Below are 23,063 nucleotides of genomic sequence, written 5' to 3'. Positions count from 1 at the left end.
AGCTATACTCTTGAGCTGTACTCATCTCTCTCTCCAATGTTGTATCCAACGCCTTTGCCTTTGTCCTGTTCAGCAGCAGATCTAAGAAATAAAAGAAGGAATATAGGAATAGGACATTCAGAATTTAATTGAATCTTTAAATACATGCAATTTGAAGTCTTAAATGAAGTTTCAACCACTATCGGCTGCCGGTTTATTTCATTGCCACTGAGTGTCTCTTGCTGAGGTTTGTTTTGCCATCAGGTTAATGTTTGTGTTTTACTTCCATGATACTGTATATGAGCAATATGTCGAAGTGATCTACCCCCCCCAACTCTTAATTTCTCCATATTTTCTACTACAACCCATTCCCTTTACACAAGAGATTAGCCACGTATACACAGACAACTGCTGTTGCTGATATTTTGCTGTAGGGAAACATAATCACTTCAGAAGCTGGGAGGAAGAGATGATATGCGGAAAATTTGAAGAAAGGAGGAACATTTGACACTGTTTAATGCAGAAAGCCTGCAACCAGCCCATCTGTGATGAGACTGTCACTTAGCCTTTTACCAACAAAAGGGGGATTGTGCATCATTAGCATAGAAAAATGAAAGAGGGGACGTGATATCTGCTGGTGAAGAGACAACTTCAAAGCACATTTTAGCTCTGGAGTGTGACTGGGTGCTGCTATTGCTTTTCTTTCTCTTATTTTTTTCCGTTCTACACATTTGGTTTGAAAGCAGAAGGTATTTATTGGTATTTACTTGCAGAAATAAATGATATGAACATATTTAACTTAATGAGATTTGAACGTTTCATCATTAGAAACCCTTATTGACCAAAATTCATTTTAACACAGATGAAACATGCTTGTCAGGCTTTAATGCTGGTGACCATGAAAAATATTTTTGAAATTAATATTTTAAATATTTTAAAATTGTCAATTACTCTCAGTTCTTTCCCACAGAGTTTTTTAATTTGTTTTCATTTCCTTCAGTTTAGGTTTCATGTCAGCATGACTAAAGCTGAATTTTCAGTAATCTGTTTGCTGCTATGCATGGCTTTTTAATAAAAATCACTTCCCTAACAAACTATGTACAAATTTGCTAAGTGTTAATACATGAGTCACCATAACTATTTCACTTCCTCCAAAAGCTATTTTTCTCAAATTTATTTCTCAAGTTAATTCTCAAAAGTATTCTTATCTATGTACCATAAAAATCTCTTCAAATTACACACCAATGCAAACCCAAGAAAATCTTCTCCAGGGTACAGCTCGTCTTTTATAGAAAACCACAATTACACAAAGTTGACTCATAATTTACACATCACACTGTCATGGGTGACTAAAAGTGCCACAAGTGAGTCAACATTCCCAAAAATCCCAGCTAATGAGGACACACCCCTATAAACTCCATCATTTCTTTTGTAAAACCTAGATGTATGGTTCAATTAAGGTTAACCATTCTCTTGAAATATCCTCTGCAATTGTGCAATTTATACAGTATATATTTAAATCTCACCCTCTAAGATCAGTCATGGTAAGCTCCGAATTTGCCCACTAAAATAGTTCAGCTCTTTCAATTTAATTTCCGTGAGATTGGGAGATTTTGAGAGACATACAGACATATTCAAAAGGTGTGAGATACACCAGTTTCGAGCCATCTGACAAACTCACAAGCTCTTATCTCATCTCTTAATGATCTTCAAGTTGACCAGCTGTGCCAACGATGCAGAGCATGTTTTCAACGAGCACAACTTTGGTCTTGTTTTGTTGTTTCAGCCCTTTGCTTACCTCTTTTGCCTTAATAGAAAGAATATTAAAGAGACAATGAGAACAAGTCCCAGTGCAGAGCCCACCAGAATGGGAACCAGTAAACCTGCAGAGCATGGGGGCAACAGAAGCAGAAAGGATTATGTGCTAACTGGACTGTTTGTCTGCATGTGTTCATCTGGTATGTGGGCTTGTATATTTGCATAGAGTATGTGTGTGTAGTTAAAAAAAAAAAAAAAAAAGTGGAAATAAATTATTGCAAATTAAAACAATGAAAATATTCACTTGTTAAGGTGTAGTTTTCATGGTGAAAGAAATATTTGTTATGCTGTTAAGTTAATTAGCAGTGCTGTATCATAGTCTGTTATATGCAATATACACTGCACATTTATTCCAGTAATGGTTTAGTTTGGTAATTTATTAGCTTTAAATTTGAAGCCATGATTCTGATGTTGAAGCGATTATTCCTTTCCCTTATTAAGTAGTTAACGGAATTAAATTCAGACAAGGAAAAGGTCATTGTAACTATTATTTTCCTTATTTGTTAAAACTCCGGAAGAGAAAACAAGGTGTCTGTGGTCCACAAAGGCAGGATCCCTCAATGCTGTCTAAGTGTGAGATGATGCAGAAGACAACATATGACAAAAAGTGTAGATGTATAAAAAAATGTACACAAAAGCAACATACCAGTGCTCATCCAAGATAGATCAGCTGAGTAGTAAAGAAAAACAGAGAAGAGAAGGTGAAAATGAAATTCATAGAGGGACAGACACCTTAGATACGGTTCCTTTCGAGGAAAAAGAGTTAAAATTTTTAGGGGTTTCATGACAAATAAAGAAAACAATTAAATCATAAGTTTAATGTCTTTCATATCTGAAACAAGCCTTTTCATGACGCAAATTGACAGTTTTTGACTCACTCAAATTCAGACATCATGAACTACGTGTTGCAGCGAAGTTTTAAAGCCATTTCATCTCGATATTCTGCAGTTTGGCAGGCAGCTCACAGCTTCATTAAGCATATCAGTAAACATGTGAGCCATAGAGCCCATGCCATGTCATTCCTGGATCTGGTTATCTTTTCCATTGCGCACACACACACACACACACACACACACACACACACACACACACACAACCCAGCTAGATGGTTGACTTAAGTCATTATGAATAAAACATATTCAGGGATACATATCTGGACAGTTTAAGACACAAAACAGCACACTTCCATGACATGGATGTATACCTTGGCTAAGGCACAGACCGTTTCCTCTGTTCTGACTTCTGTTTCTGTTCAAAAGTGTGCAGCTAAAACCTGATATGCTTTACACATTCTGCTGTAGAGATATAGAAGATAAATGTATAAAAGTTCAATATCACAGTGAGTCTCTATGGCTGGGTTTTGCCCTGTATATGCTGGCAGAGTCGCCAACTTTCTGTGACCGTGCAGAGGACTAACCTTGCAGAGAAAACACAATGTAAGTAATAATACCATTTCTATAAGTTCAGAGTGAAAGGTGCAAATGCAGTAGGGAAGAAATCTGCCATGTATGATTCAAATATAATGCTTTTATTGAAAATAACTCCACTGTGTACTTTACAGTAGCTGTTCCCCTACTTATTGTAAATGGCAATTTGTACAGATGTGCGTAGTGTCAGAGAACATAGATATGTTATGTAAAGCGCTTTAGCTCTTGCAAGTTCTTTTGGTTTATGTCTGCATTTCTATATTATGCAAGGCAATAATTACTAGTTAGCTCCACAATTAGCCCCTATAGACCTGAACTTGGCAAACAGTATAACAATGTAAATGTTCCTTGCCAGACATTTTCTGTACTACATGTAGCTTGATGCATATAGATTTTCAAGCATGAAATACGTGCTATGGAGAAGTTTATTCAAAGGCAAAGTTATGCAAACAGAACTATTGTGAAAAAGGAAACCATTTCTCATTTTTGCAAATCTCCACGACAAAAATGTACATATTCAGATTGGCTTAATGTTTTAGAATCGGCTTACAGAGTACTAAGCAGAGTCACTAGTGATGACTGGTTATGCAGTTGAGGAAGTTTGCAAAAACAATAACTACAGTAAATTAACTCATAATACACTCTTTCCTCCTGATAGAATCTATAATTATGTGCACATACTGGAAATAATAATTTAAATATTAAATACATCTGTGAGAAACATTGGTCAAAGGAATGCAGGGCGTGACTTTAGTCTTTCATTGTAGGACACACAACTGTTGTCTGCTACAGAAAGTGACATAATGTGAGTCTCAACTATGTCAGGAATCTCTCTAGTCTTCCCACTCCATTGGCAAAAGCCAAGGATGTGGATAACCCTGGCTGTGTGGTCTCCTGGAAACAGAGGCAGGGGAGAAACTGCCATAGTTTGTCTTTGGCACAATTTGATTGATTGCTGTGGAGGTCTTCTTCTGATTCATCAAGGCTTTTGTCAGAGAGCGATCCAACTCAAATGCCTCGTCTGTTGGCCGTCCGCGGAGAATATGTCTGACAGTTGGGAGGGCTAAATCGGATTTACAGTCCAGGTAGCTCTTGAGGTTGAGCTCAGGGAAAACTGCATCTCTGAGAGCGTGAACCAGCTGGTTCTCAGTGTGGGACTGTCTGAGCTGATGGAAAACTCTCTGCTCTAGCAAGACGTAGCAGAGTGCGTCTTCAGCCAGCCCTAACTTTCCCACGGAGCGGTTGGTCTGGCTCTTCTTCCACAGGGATGGATTCAGCGTCTGTTGTTTGGACTTGGCCAGAGTCTCAGTCTGCTGGTTCTTGAGGTCGTTCTTGACTTTCTTCTTGCCAGTATGGAGCTTCTCTGAGTGAGTCGGTAGGAGCTGATAGAGCCCTTCATCAGCAAGGTCTGCTAGGTCGCCAACCAGCAGCTGCTGAATGATTCGCTTCCTCGTGAGTGGAGATGTGGCTGTAAGAGTGCCATGCAGTCCTTTGCCTGCATCGGACACAGAGCCAATCACAGCTTGTAAAAAACATCCCAGTCCTTGGGATACTCCCTGGAACAAAATTGGGCCTTCACGCCCACCATGCAACAGCACTCCCTGGAGTGATAAACTAAGAGCACATGCCAATCGCCTTCTAAATGCCGCTTATGAAAGCTAACAGCAGAAGATTCCCCACTGCCATGTCAAAACACGTGCCATTAGAAAAGCATAGCACTGAGAGGGAAGCTTTGCCATGAAGAAAACAAGCACATTAGTACTGCACTATATGGACCTAAATGCCATACAGTGCGGTAAACCAGTCCGCCACATAAAAGCAAGCCTTCAGGGACAAATTTAAGGGCTGCAGACATTCTCGGTATGTCAGAGGGACAGTTAATTTGTTGTGTCTTAAAAGATGGCCTACTTTCCAACAAGCTCATCAAAGTCCCTCAACTCTAAAGATGATTGAGAGTGACATCAACAAATAAGCTCAACCACAAGCAGGTGATTTCACACAAGCTAAAGCCCACTTGACAGCCCTTTGCTTTGCAAAAGAAAAAAATGCCCGCACATCACCCAAGCCTGTCCTTTAGCCGTTTTTAAAGTAGCGCTGTGGCCATGTCGTTTATGTGACCTTTGCACTCATGCTCCAACAATAAAGACAGCCCGTTTTAAAGGGCATACTTACCCTCCTTAAAAGATACCAGGACAACTCGGCTGTCGGCAAGCTGTGGTTTCCTGTAGTTGCCATTCAGTGGCACAGGGGCTGAGTCCTGGGTATGGGAGGAGTAGAGGGCTGTTGCCAGGGCCAGAAACTGGGAAGACAAAACACAAGCACAGAGATTTTTCCACACCAGTTAAGTTTAAATATAAGAGACTGACTACATTAAGATGTCTGAAAAATCAATTTAGCATTAGTTTCTCTGTGGCTTATTACCTCCGCCAAGGAGGTCATGTTTTCACCTACGTCTGTTTGTTTGTTGATTTGTTGGTTTATACGTCAGCAGGATTACACAAAAAGTAATGAACCGATTTGCACTGAACTTGATGGAGGGATCTGGCATGGACCAGGGGAAAACCCATTCAATTTTGGGGCAGATCCGGAATTTGATTTTTTTTTTTTTTCTCTGAAGGCTGGTGTATGTGGTTTGACATTGGCCTTGGCGGAGGTCTGTGCTCTACTGAGAGCCACTCTAGTTTATCGTTGTCTCAAATCTGCTTTGAAAAATTAACTTTAATTGATGAAGCACCTGTTTGCGAGATATTGTTACATGATTCTTGAACACTGTCCACAGTACACTAGGATAGCACGGAGGAGTTGTCAGTGACCCATCGTAGCGATAATACTGATCCAAACTTGGAGGCAGCAGTGCTCTGATGTTGAAACCGGGCACTTGCACTCTCTGATCTGCAGGTTAAATAAATAAGAGAAGTATTTTGTGACTGTTTAGCAACTATGTCAGAGTAAAATCCATAATGGCCACATGAATGAGGTGATGAAGAGTTGGGTTGATTCTGACCCCAAAAATGGATAAACCAATGCTCTTTGTTTGTGCGTTAAAAGCCTAAATTAGCCTTTCCAGGAGGTTTTCAACAATTTTAGTTGGATGAGGTGTCACAAACAAAGCCTGAATATTGGTGATGACTGTTTTTTTCATATTAACTACTCATGCTCATAACTTATACTTAATATTCAACATGGCTAAACTGCAAAAGACATTGCTGAAGAAAAACATCACTTTACTTACCTCTGTATTTAATCCCATTGATGAACTTCAGAAACTGTTCAAAGGCAGGATTGAACTCACCAACCTGGACAGAAAACATAGTTAAATGGTTCTGCTCCACAGATATTAAAAGATCATTGCCCCCCACAACAGAGTCCGCAGTGTCTCACCTCAACCAGGACACCCAGTACCGCCAGGCCATCAGATTTGTCTACAGCCATGGACATATTGGGGTACTTGTCTGAATTGAAGTGTACCACATGCATCTGAAGCAAACAAAACAAAAATAGCATGTAGATGAAAAATCTCATTTGTTTCCTTATTAGACCCAGGTTAAAAGTAGGCAGTTACATAGGCAGTAGATGTCGGACAGTCTCGATCAGTCGATGTAGATCACTCACATATTTTTTTTTTTTTTTTTTGAAATTTCAGAGAGCTGTTTTTTGGGAGTTGGAAACTAAAATGGTAAAGCAAATACTAGGAAATTAGGTCCCTACAGTATGAGTTTTATGGTACTTTGTCTCTGTAATTTCTCTGTAAAAAAGTATAATGTGAAGCAACAGACATTTGGTAAAAATACTACTAATAGCAAGTGAAAAAGCTGTTAGGAATTGGGGGAAAATGGCACACACAACAAATGAACCCCTGGCTACGCATGTTGACACCACCATCTATCAACAGGACTGCATTGATGAGGGAAAAATGTTTGTTTTGTTTGTTTTTTTTACTAATATTGTATTTTTATATCTTTTCTTTGTGTGCAGCCCATGCAGTGTAGTTTCACAGAGCATGCAGGCGAGATAACAGATTGGATCTTTATACCATCTCTTTAGATTTCTTTTAAATTTCCTTATTATAAAAGCAAATTTTCAGCGACTGTTGTCACTAATTATAACATGTTTCAAATGCGCTGTAGGTGTTTATTCAATCGGAAATAACTTGTGGTGTTCAGGGGATGTGATATTTGTGAAAAGTCTATGACAAAAGCACGCAAGAAACACTGGAGATTTATTACAGTGGGTTTTCTTTTACAGCACATAAATAAACACCAGATACACTTGTGTTGGGGACAGTATAGTGTGTTCGGTGCAACACAAAGGCATGTTGGTCATTCCAGCCAAATATGACAAAATTTATTCATGGTCTTTGTTCTCTCTTGACAATTAACATAGACAATTGCACTATTTATGGGATAAGTTACATTTCCCATCATTGCATCCCTCAATAACAACATGTCATCAAGGACCTGTGGTTCTGTAGTCTGGAGAGACTTGAAAAGATGCATGTCCTCGACATGTCCACTCAAGAACTCAGGTCAAACCACAGCACCTTATATGTGGCTCTGCTGCAGCTGGGGCATAGTCACATAAAAGCACACAGGTTGTAACCACTACAGCTTCTACCCACTGTAATTCAAATGATACCAAATTATATAAAACAGACTCCTATTTTTGTTTTTTTCATAAAATAGACTCTTAATTTTAGATGCTACTGTCAAATCTTCTGCCTCGCTGAAAGTAGGAAAGTAAAAAGAGAAAACTAGTGTGTGAAAACTGCCTACAGGGCTTGACACATTAAACAGCACAGACAGCCACTCCTTTCCAGAGGTTGGTGAAAACCAAAGCATATAATAGTCTGGTACTCTAATCCTCTTAAACCCTTCAAAAATAAGCAACGCTGACATACTATACAGACTGAGGCTAACTGAAATTATGTCTTTGCCTTTTAATGTGTGTAACTAAGTGACAAATCATGCTAAATTGCTTGGTGAAGGGATGAAAACTATGAGCTTAACGCTTTATAATCTTAGTAGTTGAGATTTTAAAGACTCAAAATTTGTTAATTGTTAAAAACTTCTAAGTGTCTTTAATTAGAATGCGTTTCATACAAGCATCCAATTTGATGTTGCAGTTGAATACACAATAAAATGGAAGATGCACAATAAGCATTGTCTGACTTTTGTCTGGCGGGTACGCCTCAGTGTCAAGAAACTGGAACAGTAAAATGCAGATGCAGAGCTTTTGAGAGTTCCTTAAGCCTAAGCAGGGTCTGTAAGTCTTGAAGTGTGTCAGTGGCTCTAATTTCTCTGCCAGTCAAATGTCGCACGTTTAGGTCATAAAGTGTTAGATCATTTGTCTGGAGCCAGAGGTGCAGTCGCCTGATGCTGCAGATAACTGAGATACCTATTTAAATGAAAGGTCTGAGCTAACCTCAAATGCTGAAAGCTAACCATTCCAAGTAAAAGTAGCAATGCTACAGTATAAAAATACTCCATTACAAGTATAAGTCCTGCATTTAAAATTTCACTTGTTTAAAAGTATATATAAGTATTATCAACAAAATGTACTGCAAAATGGCGCCACTCAGAGTGTTAAATATATCACAACATGTATTTGTATATATTATAGATTATTATTACTATGCATTAACTTTTAAGGTGGATCTGTTTGTTTGTGGAGTTGTTTTTATAACTAACATAATGTTGGGTAACGTATTCAGTAGCAATGCATGGCAATGCATAATTGTTTGCCCTGTAAAATCTTCATCTTCAATGTACACGTATTAACTATATTAGCCACAACTGGCTGATAAATGTAGTGGAGTAAAAAATGTAGAAAATTTGTCTCAGAAATTTACTGGCATGGATGTATAAAGGAGCAAAATAAATGAAATATTCAAGTAAAGTACAAGTACCTTAAAACTGTAGTAGTAGAGAAAATGTATTTAGCTACTTTCCACCGCTGTGTTTGACATCAATAGAGGGTAGTAAGAAGTGCTATTTGCTTTGTTTACCTCAGCTGCATACTGCTTACTGTTCACCCTGTGTTCAGAGCCGGCAGGTCTGCTGGACGAGCCCCAGTGGAAATGCAGTTGAGCTGCAGTGTAACGATGAGGAAGGCTGGAGATATGCATCTTAGAGGGCAGGGAGATTTGCACTGTGGATCAAAAGAAGTGAAACCGCAGCACACATAAAAGCAGGGAATGGGTTACTTCAGTTGACATCAGGGGAATTGAGAAACATCGACTTTAACTTTATTTAAAGAAGTCAGCGTGGCCCACTCTGGGATGTCAAAGTGCTTTTGCAAAAGCGATGTAGCTACGTTTAAGATACATTATGGCGGAGTGACGCTGGGCTGTCCACATGTTTGTCATTGTATGACGAATGTTTACCATTGAAAAGCCTTTGTCAGCTTATTTCAGACACACGTCACGCTGATGATGCCACTCTGCTTGTGGTGTTGAGGCCCATCAGGCAAGCATACATAAGCCATTGTCTGTTTTTTGCAGTCTGTCAGTGGTTAAAAGTTTACTTACACAGATATTATAACAATTCAATCATCACCAACACAGGGCAGACATCACACGTTTGTTCAGCTATACAGCGGCTGTCACTGAAATTCCGCATATAAAGCAATCTCTACATTGCACTTAAAGGGGCTGTATTTACGTTTTTGTTATTGCTACATAGACCACATTAGCATTAACAACTTTCTACTTACCAGTGTTGAAGAAACATTGTGAGTTCAGCATCAAACTTCATTCCTTTACTCGCCAAGAGCTGTCTCCAGCGGTGGAGAGCAACGGCAATTGTTAACTCCTGTTTTGCTTATATTTCCATCACTTATTTTCTTCTACTGAAGTTAGCATGATAAGCTAGTCCCCGCCCGTCTCGTGATACTGCTTTGTGATAGTGATACACTGTAGCATCCACTCCGCCCTCAGTCCAACATGAGAGGATGAAGAAATAGCTCTGCCCAGAGGGTGTATTCTAACCTCTTGTAAACGCAACAATGGCTGAGGCTCTTGGCAAGTAAACAGCTGTTAATGCTAACGTTGACTATGTAGCGATAGCAGAAACTTTCATATAGCACCTTTAAAGTAACATGTAAGACACAATTCAAACCAGTTCGGCAAGATACTTTTTAGTTTACCTCACTTTTCTCTGACTGAAACAGTTTCTTACCTTAAAAAAAAGCAGAATGAATAAATCTATTATCACACTCATCTGCCTTAGTCCTCCAAATATTTTTTCTGTGGCACAGGAGTACGGTTATCTATGTACTGATTACTGTATTTAACAATTAAATTTAAGATTGCGTTATAAATATTTATCAAACATTAAACCTAAACTTGATTCTCTTGTTAAGATGTATCAGACCTAATAGATGCAGAGCAGATGACTAATCTCTGCTCGTATTTTCCCACACTAAAACTGGAGCTCTCTCTTTAGGTAATTGGACAGCTAAGATAATAAGACAGTGATTTTGGAAAATTGCTGTGTCAGATGTAGAAAGAAAATCCTCCTATCATTTTCTCAAGGTTGACCCAGAAATCAGGTCTCTACAGCAAGAACAGACCACTCCACGTTTATGTGGGGCCATCTCTAATGATTACGACTAGTGCATCACTTTGATTTGAAGAACTTCTGGATCTGAAGCCAAACAAAAAATACTGTTGTTAAATATTTTCTTAGGTTGATACACACTTTTGTTGCCTGTAATGAAATTAGGTTAAAGTAAACATTACACTTAAAGCATTGTACATTATTACATGTTTTATGGATACCACTGATGGTTTATACTCACCGGAATGTCCATTATTTCCAAGAGTGAGCTGCTCATCGGGTGACAGGTTGTAGTTCTGAACCTCAATCGGACGCAAAGTAGGGTCAAACCTTAGCAGATCTGACTTGATGTCTATTGGAGACTGGAAAGCTCCACCACAATATGGATAATTCTTGGACCAGTGGTGCTCTCCTTCTGGCCCTTAAAACAGCATCAATGTAAATCATGACCAATAAAACACCTCTCAGACATAGCTGCCACTTGATGTAGCCCAACTGAAATTTTCACAGTTTTAATATACTGTACAGTGATATTACATATACATTAAGTCATCCAAAAAGTGTGTTTCACCTCAGCTGTACTAGGGACACATTGCATGTCTTCTCAAATGTTAAACTGCTCCATTCTAAAGGGAAAATGAGCAAATGCACATGTCCCAGTATGAAACTGAATAGAGGATGGCTCCAAAGAGAGCCAGGGTTGTCCTGGCTTACTAAACATTTTATCTGTAATCTAAGTGAAGTATTATTATCTTTGTACAAGGCGGCATGGGAAAGGCCCGCGGCTACGCTCTTGGCCCTTTCTAAAACGGCGAGAGTGAGAACCAGGCTGTTGTGTGTGGGGAGAGCCAGTGAGAACGCTGTCTCTCTCCAAATGAGAGGTTACTATAAAGCACAAGACAGTGAAAAAATGGCCACATTTGCAAATCAAGTCATCCAGTTTATGAAGTGACCTCAGCTGCATGAGGGTGTCTCTCAATGGCGTGTCTGCGAAAAGCAATGAGGCTCAATGGGCTTTGAAACATTGCAAGAGAGAAGAAAATGGTAATACGTAATTGACTGACAAGAAAAACAGGACATTCTTGATTTCTGATGTTTTCATTCAGTCTGTCGACTGAAGTGTAATCATCCATACTGAGCTTTTCAAACATGATGCTCAGTATAAAGTGAGGGTAATAGTTTGCGATGAATGGACCCCATCAAATCATAATAGTAGCTGAATAGCAAATGCCATGAAAGGCCTTTAATGTACCAGTGCTCTTACATGTCTGCATATTTACCACTAATTCAATATCTGGCCAGAATTAATATAAAAATCCACCATTCACCATATGCCAGCTTACTGTGGTTAAATATGAATGACACAGCATGAAGCCTGCCTCCAACGCGACTGTCAGTTCCCAGTGGACTGATTGTACAAGACATGCCAAAAGGCGTCAACAAAGCTGTGAGATCACTGCATACTTGTTTGAAGCAAAAATCATATTTCAATCCGGGCAAACACTCCGTATAATAAGAAAGTTACTCTTATGGCTATAATTAAACAGTATCCACTTCATTTACTGTTTTAATTAGACCAAGCCTGTCCTTTAAGAATGGCCTTCGGTGGCCTTTAGTGGCCCCTTGGGAGTCCTTGGTAGGACATACATGACTGTGGGCAAATTCTTAAATATAGGGCCTTTTCTATGTAAAAGGACTGTTAAATAAGAAGATTTATACAAGGCTTCTTGCAGGGTAAACCGTTGAACATAACATCAACAATCATCACCAGTATCATTTTTCTTTTACTCCCATTTTAAGGTTCACTGTTTGTCCTTTGCCAGAGGGTGGAGTGTTGAGGTGGAGATAAGTCGTATGAGTCAGCTGTGCTTCTCTCAACAGAAAGTGCCACCAGCCCTCCAGACTCCTGTCTACTATGACAAGGTCTCTCAAGTGTTTGACTGTAAGTGAGGACGAAATCCACCACGCTGCACTTTTGGGGGAGGCCAGAGGGTTTCTTTGTTGTTGTTTTTTTTGATATTCTTATCACATCAACTCTTTTCCTCAGTGGTCATCACAAACCTTTCCAGTTTGACTACTAGATAATGTGTTATCATTAAGAAGGTTTGTGATTATATGACTGTGGTACTTATTCCTGTATTCTTACTAATTTTCCATTGTTTGTCTATGTGTTGTCCCAGTTTTCTGAATTTCTACAGGTAGGAGATGAACAACTGTGTATCTACGAAGGGCCATTTGCTGCCATTAATTCCAAGCTGTTGCTATAATAAAAATAGATTGGATGGATCAGCCTTTCTCAGAGGTCTGAATCAAGCAATAATGATAGCTCTTTTTATTACATTCCTCGCTGATGTGTCTGTGTGAATTTGCACACTGTAAAGTTATTTTAAAAAGGTGACAGTACGTTTGAGCAATGACTGGAACAGTCAAAACTATTTGTCTGAAAAAACATTAAGAAGGAAAATGATAATACATTAATTTGCTGCACCTACCTACTTATTGGTTTTAACATTCAGTCCCTGAACGCAACAGCCTTTTGACTAACAATGACAAGAGCACGGTTTATGTGCTCTGAGCACAGTTTATGTAAGAGACAGTCATGGTTCAAGAAGTTTCTGCGTATAGACCTTAAAGCATGAGGCAAAGGCGGTCAGCCACTTATGATATGTTGTAATTGCAGAGTCTACAATGAAGTCTACAATTACATGAGGTGACAGGAGGGTTGTCAACATTAGTTGTCTTTGGGGATCAGAGAGGGGCCACAGAGTGGTTTTTTTCCCTTTTGATCAGAAAGCACTGCATTTGATGCTGTTATCACTTCAGTTTTTACTATTTGGCATTGACAGCTCAAAGCACTGCTGCGGGGGCACTAACGTTATTGCCTATCAGAGAGTTGCATCAAATCGAATTCTATCACTCAATTAGTTAGTGCTGGTTTAAGGGAAGAATACCACTGTGGGTGACCAAGGCACACAAGTGCAGACGGACTGGGACTGCAGATGCGCCTAAGATGAAAACTGGATGTAAAAAAATATATTTCTATCCCCTCTAATGATCTACAACAGACAAATTGTGAGGAAATGTGAGGAAAATATTCTCAGACTTACCACTGTATGTCCATTTGGCACCTGAAACAGACAGAAAAAAAACTGTCCCACTGCATATTTAAAATATATTATAATCACCAGACATGCAATTACACACATTCAACATGATGCAAAGTAATAGTCATTTATACATAAAGCAAAAATAAATAGAAGATAATGTATCTGTCAAAAACATCCAAAGTTTTAATCTCAGAGACAAATGGTCACTTTTCATGTCAACCTCATTACTCAGGAAGAGCATGTGCAGGTGGATGGAGACACCTGCCATGAAGCATCCTCTCTGCTCAAGACCTTTCAAGTGTCAAACGGCCCAAATACCTTGCTGCATAGCCAGTTCTTTTCTCTCCTTCTCTCTACTTGACACAAATCTATAAGTGCGTGTAAAGTTTTTAAATGGGCTTCTTCGTGCGCTCGTCAGGGATCTTACCGCGCAGCACGGTGCAGAAAGCCAGCTGGAGTACAACGACGGACGCGAGGCTCCGGGAGTGCATCTTGATCCCCTCAGCGCACCCTCGTGGGGCAGCCTGGCGTTTACCCGGTGCAGGGAAGGAGCTTGGAGCGCCGGAGCGCCAGCGCTCCAAACCCGCTTTTATACCCATGTTGTCAGCTTCGCTGCAGCTCGCACTGACGTCAGAGCAACAACAGAACCAGCCTCCGGAGTCATCTGGTCACCGGAGAGTGACAGCGCGACGGAGGCGACCGCAGCCGAGCGAAGTCCCTCGTTTAGGGTTCGGGCTCAGATCTGCCGACGGGGGGGGTTGAGGGTGCGGGAAATGCTGAGCGGCATGCCCGTGCGCCGGTGTTACGCGAGAGGTCTGCGACCAATGCGCACAGCGGGCACCCTGTTTGTACTGTCACCGTCGAAACGTGTGACCTTATCGAAACACTATGGGGTCACCATTTTGGATAAAAGCCGTCAGATGCAGCTGAACGTGACGCTGTTAAAGACACTGTGCACATGGCAAAAGTGGAGATGAAATGTTTTCTCTCCCTTTGTCCCATCTTTCTGCAAGGTGGAAAGTTGTTTCTGCCCACTATTGGTGCTCAAAATGCACCGGAGTCAGTCAACATTAACCTTTTTAAAACACACCGCTCCACCCATGGGGCACTTTGGCCTTTGGCAGTGCTACCGCAGGTGTGTTTTTTGATTTGAACAGGTCTTGTGTCAAAGCCTATTCCGCCTCTAAATAGAGTTTCCCCTCCCAAATTGTGTTTCCCGTGGTTGGGGTTATGGTTAGGCACAGCAGAGGCAACTGCTTCGCTTTGGGGTAAGGCCGTGAGTCACGTTCAGCACCTCTTGAGACAGCTGGTTGGGATGAGCAATAAGGTGGGAGGTAAGGTTAAGGTTAGGGTTAAGGTAAGGGGAAGCAGACTTTGACACAACCCCAGACTCAATCTTCACACAACCTTGACAAATTATACATTGTTATAAAGCTCTAAGTCTCCCGATTCTACGTGTGCAAAACATCATAGGATCCCATATCAGTGAAACAGCTGTTGATTGGTTCAGACTTGTGGCTAAGCTCCAAAGTGTTAAGATACTACTAAAGGCATTCTATTCCCCCAATTATGCCCCCCGTCCCAGAAAAAATAAATAAAATATTATATATTATATATATATGCATATATATGTATATATATATATATATGCATATATACACATATATATATATATATACACACACACATTTCTACCATGTTTGTGCCTCTGTAACTTTGTTCAGCATCTTTTATACTCATTCTGACTATTTGATTGGAAATTGTAAAGAGTTACTTTTCAAAGGAGACCGGGGTTATGACTGTAATCCAAAGGGTCGAAGAACAGTAACCTTTGTATTTTGGGGCTTGTGCACAAAAATGGGGGTGTCTGGTAACATGTTATGTTGCATAGATATAGGGGAAAAATAAATGACACTTATTAGAAAAATAATGCCTCAACATTGTGCACCCTGTGCATAAATAGTGTTCTGTGGGCACATTACATTTTTACACATTCATTAGATTTTGTGACATCACAGGTAGTTTGGAGGACAATCCTGGTCCAATATGCAACTTACACAAGTGTGATGTGGAAACCTGAGACCTCTAGTGCACATACAGACCTCTGTCTATACTTCATACTCTTTGAAGATATAACATAATTGCTAATTATTTTTCTCATGATGACGATGATCACACATTAAAGATCAAAGTCCTCCACTGTGAGAACAGGAAGCCGACGTGAGAATCTCAGCCAAAATGACAAAATAAGAGGATAGAGTAACTCTCTGAGGTAACTCAGAGACAGGGGGATTTGAACTCACTAAAAATGTACTCTAGTCAAGCCCTCTGCAAAAGGTTAGGTTGCATTTGCAGGCATTTTTGCTGAAGGTAATCTCAGTTTTGACGCATGAGGTCTCAACATGCTCCATTAAAAGACAAAAATAACATAGTGTAACTTTTCTCTGTATACTGAGCTACCCCTCAGTCTACCTGTGTATGTTGCTGCTGTGTAGCAGCTGTCATGTTTACCGGAAGACTTGACGTTGCCCGGAGGAGGCTTGGAAAACTATGCACTGAGTGGCATTAAAAATATAGACCAACTAATTGACAAATATGAAAATGTTTCAAATACAACACTCAACGATAGCTAATATTGTGACACACTACTGCATATTAGGCACTGTAGATGTCGCTTGTTATATCAGGATACACCCTCATGTAAGAAATGACCACCTCTTGCCCTACAATAAGGGTAGTAAAAAGACGAAGATGTCTGCAACTGCTGTAAACATTTGTTTCGATCGAAGGTTTTACCATTAGACGAACGTCCGTTCAAAGGTCAGTAATGCCAACCCACTCCTACTGTAGTTTACAATCGTCAGTCACTCCAGGAAAGACGGCACAAAGACAAGCAGCAAAATGAAGCACCTTCTGTTTTGGGGGATGGCTTTTGCTGTAATCCACATCAGCCATTCAAGCAATCGAGGTACATATCAAACAACTTTCTTCTTAAATTACTGGTAATTTCAAAACCATAAACAAAAATCAGTTTATAGATTTTTGGTTAAGGTTTTTCGTTTCAGAACGGGCCAGACTATCAGCACATGGGCTCAGCTTTAGCCTTGTGTATTGCTGCTTCTTTAAATCGCTGCTTTTTTAAGCATAATTGCAAAAATATTGTGGTTTACATATTTTGTCTATGATGAATTAATGTCTTTCCCTTGTATGCAATGTTTTAGTTTCACTGAAACTGAATCAAGGTGATGAGGCTTCACCTTCAGCCCTATCAGAGCAGAATGGCGGGTACATTGGCGCTTAGATCTTTCAGTTGTTCTGTCACATGGGGTCCTAATAGGGACTAAATAAACAGTGGGCTGAATTATATGCAGTGTAAGAGTGATGCCTGCATATTTATGTGGTGTGGTAAGGGGGAAAAATCATTCAGTTCGATCAGAAATCAATAGACTTGATAGGAAAAAAAGAGTTTTGGTTCATTGTGCAAGTGTACATTACATCTCTCAGTAGGATTTAATTGTATTTTACCTTTTTACTGGCTTTATGTTCATGCTGTAACTTGCAACTGAAGCCAACAATGATTGTCTTTAGCTGTGACCGAAAAAAGAAAGGATGGTATTTACTCTCCATTTACTCTCCTGGAAATGTTATTTACGCACTTCTAATGATTGCACTAAACTGACTGGACGGTTCCTTCCTCTATAATTCCACACTTTTAAACACAGAGATTATTTCTGTCTGAGCTGACTGTTGTGAGCATGATGAGCTGAAACTATGTCAACCTGCAACTCTTTCTCTCCTCACAACTCTGTAAATTATTGGGAAGGTCCAAACTTTGAGCATCCAGGCGGGAATAGTTAGTGTCCCTCCAAAATAAGGAACTGTCAAAAGAACTGCTTGAAACCATGTTTCGTCTGTGAAATGTATGAAGGGTGGGAGGACTGCACATGCACCATAAATGAGACTTTTTATTGCTGTCATAAAAAGGAGTGGGTCTCTGGTAATGTGGTTAGTTAAACATTAGTTATGTGACCGGTGGTATCTCTTGATGATTTCTACTGAACTATATACTGTTTCATACAGTAATTGTTCAATGGTCATCTCACCAGTTTACTCTGTAATTAGCCAACGGTACTTCTCACCTAAACAGTGTATATTAATGGCCTGTTAATTTTTTATAATCCAACAGATTTCTGTCAGTTGTCCTCTGATCCAGGCCAAGGCTTTGACTTCATCTTCAGATTTTACTATGATGCCGCCACAGATGAGTGCAGTCCTTTCATATACAAAGGCCAAGGAGGAAATGCCAACCGTTTTGAAAATGAAAAACAGTGCATAAGAAACTGTTCCACCATAGCAGAGAGTCTCTACCCCATGAATGGTAAGATGATTATATGTATTTATTGTTACAAAAGTCTAATGCAATCATTTATTTTGTGTACCAACAAGCCTCAGTTTTGAATATGCAAAATATCTAATGTAACTTCAAAGACCATCTAAAAGGAGATAAACACAGACTAAAAAAAAAATGTCCTCCCTGGCTGTTTTCCGAGGACTTTGGAACATGAACTGGTTAATAAGGCAGAGTTTTATGACCTAATGGCCCCTGAAAGGAAACACTACATCATCATCAAGCCTCCCCGGATCGTAACTGAGAGAGAGAGGGAGAGAGGCCTTCTTGAGCCACCCGCCTCAACCAGACTTCATGCAGAGGAGCATGTTAATATAAACCTACATATAATCAGTGCAAATGCTATTTTATGTGTCAATTTACTAGACCCAAATAATGTTGAGTTTGAATGATTCATATATTTTTTTCCCACATGTAATTAACTGTATTTCTTCAGAGGCTGTAGCAAAGACAAGAGTCAAATTGAGTATTAGCGATACGCCACCAAGTGGTGAAAGGGGAGGTATACTTTTGATAGACAAGTGTGAATGAATACACTGGAGGCTTTTACAGCCTGCTTAATAAAGTTTCAACCATCTAATACTCTGCCTTTTTGATAGCCCAACACTTTAGACATAATCAATCGCATCTGTGTCTTTTATATTAGCGTTATTCATAAACTGCAGCCACTGCTCTGACAGCTTCTAATGATGATGAGTGATGATGATAATGAGGATGACGCTTTCTCTTCACAGAATCTCATGCTTGCCGCCTTAAAAAGGCCGAAGGTAGATGCAGTGGTTATCAGCTGAGATACTATTATAGTTCTGTTTATAAAAAATGCAAAAGGTTCATTTGGACTGGCTGCATTGGAAACGGAAACAGATTTTTTGACCATAACAGCTGCAATACCACATGCACTGGCATCGAAGGTGAGCGCAAATCTCTCTCTTATGTACACAGTTGCTGATAATTATACATCTTAATATTATCAATATGTCAATGCATATTTTAGGACTACTGACTATGGATTATTGACGATCCTATCCTATTTCACACGGTTTATGTTTTTTAACATGTTGATGTTAAATGTCTTTGTTCTAAGATGAAGGTGATGAAGTGGAGGAGGACGAGCCAGACACTCCTATTGGTGAATAGACACACAATGAATTCACTGTAATATTTAGCTAGAAGCTATGGAAAGCTACACAGTCTTTATTTACAATATACTTTGAATTATTTCTTATTTTTAAAATGACAATGTAAGCAGGACAGATCCCTGTTTTAGTTTGGTTTGCTTTAGTCCAAACTGGTTTCTATGCATTATACACCCGGTTCTAACTGGTTACAACTAACTGCATAAAAATGTTGTTGTTTAGTTTGTTTATTATTTAGTATCTAATCTATTTACATGAATCTTCATCTGTTACGCTGTCATCTTTAACAGCAATCATCTTGGGAGTTTTGCTTGCTGTCGTCATTGTCGCTGTCCTCATAACTGGGATCGTCCTGATCATCAACTCCAAGTGAGACAGTTTTTCTTTGTCTTTAGTTTTACATAAAGAATGATGACAGACTACAAATAAAAAGCATTTGCATTACTTACAGTGAATGACTACTCTCCTTTAATTATCTTCCTGTTTATTGTACTTCTTTAGGAAAAAAAGCTCCAAGAAGAAGGCAACAGGGAAAAGTAAAGACCCCGAGTCTGACTCACCTCTTCAGGAGAAGGGAATTGAAATGGAATAGATAATCATGTCACCTTGCTAGCAACATGTGAAGTTTTTACCAACCTATTTTTATGTTATACGTCTACTAGTCTTGATGCCAAACATATCAACTGATAATTACATTTAAGTTTAACTTAGATTTTTTTACTGACATATGTAATAGCCAGAACAGTTTTGTTCAGTTTTAAATTTTGTTTAGTCTCAACTACATGTGCAAAGTAATGTTTGTTAAGTATTTTTTGCTTGGAGCTTTATCTTATGCTTTCATCCAGTAATCCAAAATAAATTGGTTTTTAGTCAAAGTGTAATCAAAAAGATAAGAGAGCTAAAACAATCTGTCATTTAATCGATCGACAAACAAAATCAGCAACCATTTTGATAACCGTTTAATCACTGAACTCAATTTTTCAAGCAAAAATGACAAACATTCCCTTTGCTTCAGTGTTCAGTTGTTAGGATTTCCTACTTTTCTCTGTCTTATGTGATAGGAAAGCAAATATATATACTATCTCACTGTTGGTTGGACAAAACAGGCAATTTGGGATCTAAGAAATTGTGAATCGTTATGAATTTCTGACATTTTGCAGACCAAACAATGAAACAGGAAAATAGTCAGCATATCAATCATTAATGAAATTAACTGTGAACTGCAGCCCTCAAGGAAACCCACCCATCATTCAGACAACTTTCTGGAAAAACTTCCATTAGAAGAAAGACAGTGTGTAAGACAAACATTTGACCTCAGGAGCAGAATTACATCTTTTCAAGTTCAGATACTCATCCTCTTCACTCATCCTCTGCACTCTGAAATGTTTTTAACTATGGGATCTCATAATCATGTCAGTGTTTCCAAAATATAACTGCATCATCACCTGGCTCAACCATTTGCTGAAAACTGTCTGAAGTCTTCTGAATGCACCTGGCAATTCAAAACCCAACACATATATTTAAAGCTGTTTTGTACAGCTCTTTTGTGCAGAGGTGCCCACTGCACACTCTATGTCATTATGTTTTTCTGCTCAGCTTTTGTGAATGTTTAATCTTACACTGCAAAGATTTCAACATGACAGTGTCAAAAAAAAAAACTTTCACATTTTCTCACATTTATCTTAAAATGTGCCTGTAATATCATTAAAAGTCAATTTTCATGCTTATTTATTTTGTGGGAAATGTACGGGTGGAGTTCCATTTTTTTTCTATTATTCACTAAAAGGTTGTGTAAATGTTTTGATTATCATTATGTTTTAGTGCTTAGCTTTTTCTCAAACAGTGTTGTTTAACAAAACACATTACAGACCCTCTCTTTTCAAGGTGCTTTTATACTGTTTGAACTGGAACAAGGTTTTTGAAAGTCAAGTTGCTTAATTAGTTCAATATATTCTGCTGCTGGTGTTCATTTTGATAGTAAGGTTCCCATCATTAATGATGAAATTCAAATTTTGCAACTTGTTTTGTTTTGCTCCGTTATCAAAATTGTGACATGTTACATGTGACATGCGTAAGACCTCCACAACACCACTCTGTTGAAAACATAGAAAGATGCAGTTTGACTAAATGTAATCCTCCTTTTAAATTTTTTTGACTCATTAAGTCATGTTTGAAGACTGTTAAATGAACTTTATGGAAAAAGTATTTCAAAATTTTCCCCATTTTATAATTATGTGCTAACCTGGATAGTAACAAACTATAATCATTAAAAAGGTTTTGGACAACAATATTAATATAATAAAAGCTGAATTTCTTACCCTTGAGGTTTCGATCCCATATGTAGGAAGATGGGGTTGAGCACAGTAATATTTGATATATAAAATCAACATATCAAACTATGAATTTAAAGTGTAAGGGAGGCATCAGCTCATTTCCAATCAGTTATTTGATCATTCATCATATATGAAGAAAATAAAGGTTTATCATAATCAAAATACTTTGCTTTTCAAGTGTGTCATTTTGTTCTCAGACTCATTTATCAACACAATCACTTTGTGTTGTTAGTAACAGGTGAAACCCAAACAGTCAGTTCCCAAACACATTATAGTTGATAAATTAATTAATTGATTCATGAAAAATGTCATTTTGGTCACTTTATTTGATGAATTTATTTCTGAAATATGAGTTGAACACTGATGGTGATTCACAGCCTTTTGCGGCAACAATCTAAAAATAAGTGACTGCGAGTGAAAGTCTTGCATTTAAAATCCTTCTTGACTCAAAGCACAGAAGTTTCATCAGCTACATTTATTTGAAGTATTAAAAATAAAAGTACTAGTTTGTGACTGATACATTATAATAAATGACATTATTAATAGTGATGCATCATTGTGTAAGCAGCTAGTTTTAACTACTTTATACACAGTTAGATAGTTTAGACCAGTGACTCCCAACCAAAGGGTCCAGCCCCTCCAATTGGTCTCCTGTTATACCTGAGGGGACATGAGGGGATTAACGGGAGATTATAGAAGTAAAAACAAAGTTTTGGTACACAAATCTGTTTTACTTTTTTTTAGACGTTTCTCTAATATTTGCTTTCCTTTTGTGAAATAGTGGCGAGTCTTTCTGCTTTTTTTCTGTTTTGAGACCATCTGAGAAGTTTAAAGGGAGAATGTCTCTTTGGTGAAACTGCTCACAACTCATACACATCTGAAACCTGCTACAATGTGTTGTATTTTATAATTTTTTTTTTTTTTTTTTAAACGTACAATCTTAATCTGAAAGGCAACAAGTATCTAAACCTGTCAAATAAATATAGTGGAGGAAATGTGCAATACTCTCCTCTGAAATGCAGTGGAGTAGGAGTAGTCTATAAAGTAGACTAAAATGGAAATACTCAAGAGGAGAACATGTACTTAAGAAGTATTTTTAAGTACAGTACATGAGTAAATGTACTTACCTAACATCACTGAAATAAAGCGCCGTGCTATGTCGTCTAAAGAAAGCGTGGTTAACTGATATAATTATAATTTATATTTATGGCAAAACTAAAGTTTAAAGTTTTAACATGTTAAAATCGAGTTTTTTAAAGATGATTCACCGGCCGTTCATGCTACCGGAAGCGAGGAAGC

The 23,063-nt window shown here is 38.6% G+C and overlaps 2 protein-coding genes across 6 annotated transcripts; one reads left to right on the top strand and one right to left on the bottom strand.

The window, feature by feature from the left end:
• Positions 1 to 1,741: 1,741 nt before the first annotated feature.
• On the top strand, positions 1,742 to 21,891 carry si:dkeyp-73b11.8 (BPTI/Kunitz domain-containing protein). 4 transcript variants are annotated; one of them, XM_040133820.1, is made up of 6 exons: positions 1,742 to 1,937; positions 18,074 to 18,265; positions 19,030 to 19,206; positions 19,380 to 19,424; positions 19,722 to 19,800; positions 19,933 to 21,891. In XM_040133820.1, exons 1-6 carry the CDS (start codon positions 1,814 to 1,816, stop codon positions 20,021 to 20,023), a joined length of 708 nt encoding a protein of 235 aa, XP_039989754.1. In that variant the 5' UTR covers positions 1,742 to 1,813; the 3' UTR covers positions 20,024 to 21,891. The 4 variants fall into 4 exon arrangements, 3 of the variants coding, with proteins under 3 accessions (XP_039989754.1, XP_039989756.1, XP_039989755.1); XM_040133822.1 differs by lacking the exon at positions 1,742 to 1,937 and adding an exon at positions 14,895 to 15,221; XM_040133821.1 differs by lacking the exon at positions 1,742 to 1,937 and adding an exon at positions 16,774 to 16,855.
• On the bottom strand, positions 3,375 to 22,927 carry ca12 (carbonic anhydrase XII). Of its 2 annotated transcripts, none has more exons than XM_040133819.1 (9): positions 22,892 to 22,927; positions 13,888 to 13,908; positions 11,022 to 11,201; positions 9,229 to 9,371; positions 6,606 to 6,701; positions 6,457 to 6,520; positions 5,959 to 6,116; positions 5,397 to 5,523; positions 3,375 to 4,719 (listed from the first exon to the last, which is right to left on the bottom strand). In XM_040133819.1, exons 1-9 carry the CDS (start codon positions 22,896 to 22,898, stop codon positions 4,058 to 4,060), a joined length of 1,458 nt encoding a protein of 485 aa, XP_039989753.1. In that variant the 5' UTR covers positions 22,899 to 22,927; the 3' UTR covers positions 3,375 to 4,057. The 2 variants fall into 2 exon arrangements, with proteins under 2 accessions (XP_039989753.1, XP_039989752.1); XM_040133818.1 differs by lacking the exon at positions 22,892 to 22,927 and adding an exon at positions 14,315 to 14,705.
• Between the last annotated feature and the right edge of the window lie 136 nt (positions 22,928 to 23,063).

The sequence above is a fragment of the Xiphias gladius genome, chromosome 8 (assembly GCF_016859285.1).
Source record: "Xiphias gladius isolate SHS-SW01 ecotype Sanya breed wild chromosome 8, ASM1685928v1, whole genome shotgun sequence".
NCBI lineage: Eukaryota > Metazoa > Chordata > Actinopteri > Istiophoriformes > Xiphiidae > Xiphias > Xiphias gladius.
The sequence above is the reverse complement of the archived record's forward strand: the minus strand, read 5'-3'. Positions and strand labels throughout refer to the sequence as shown.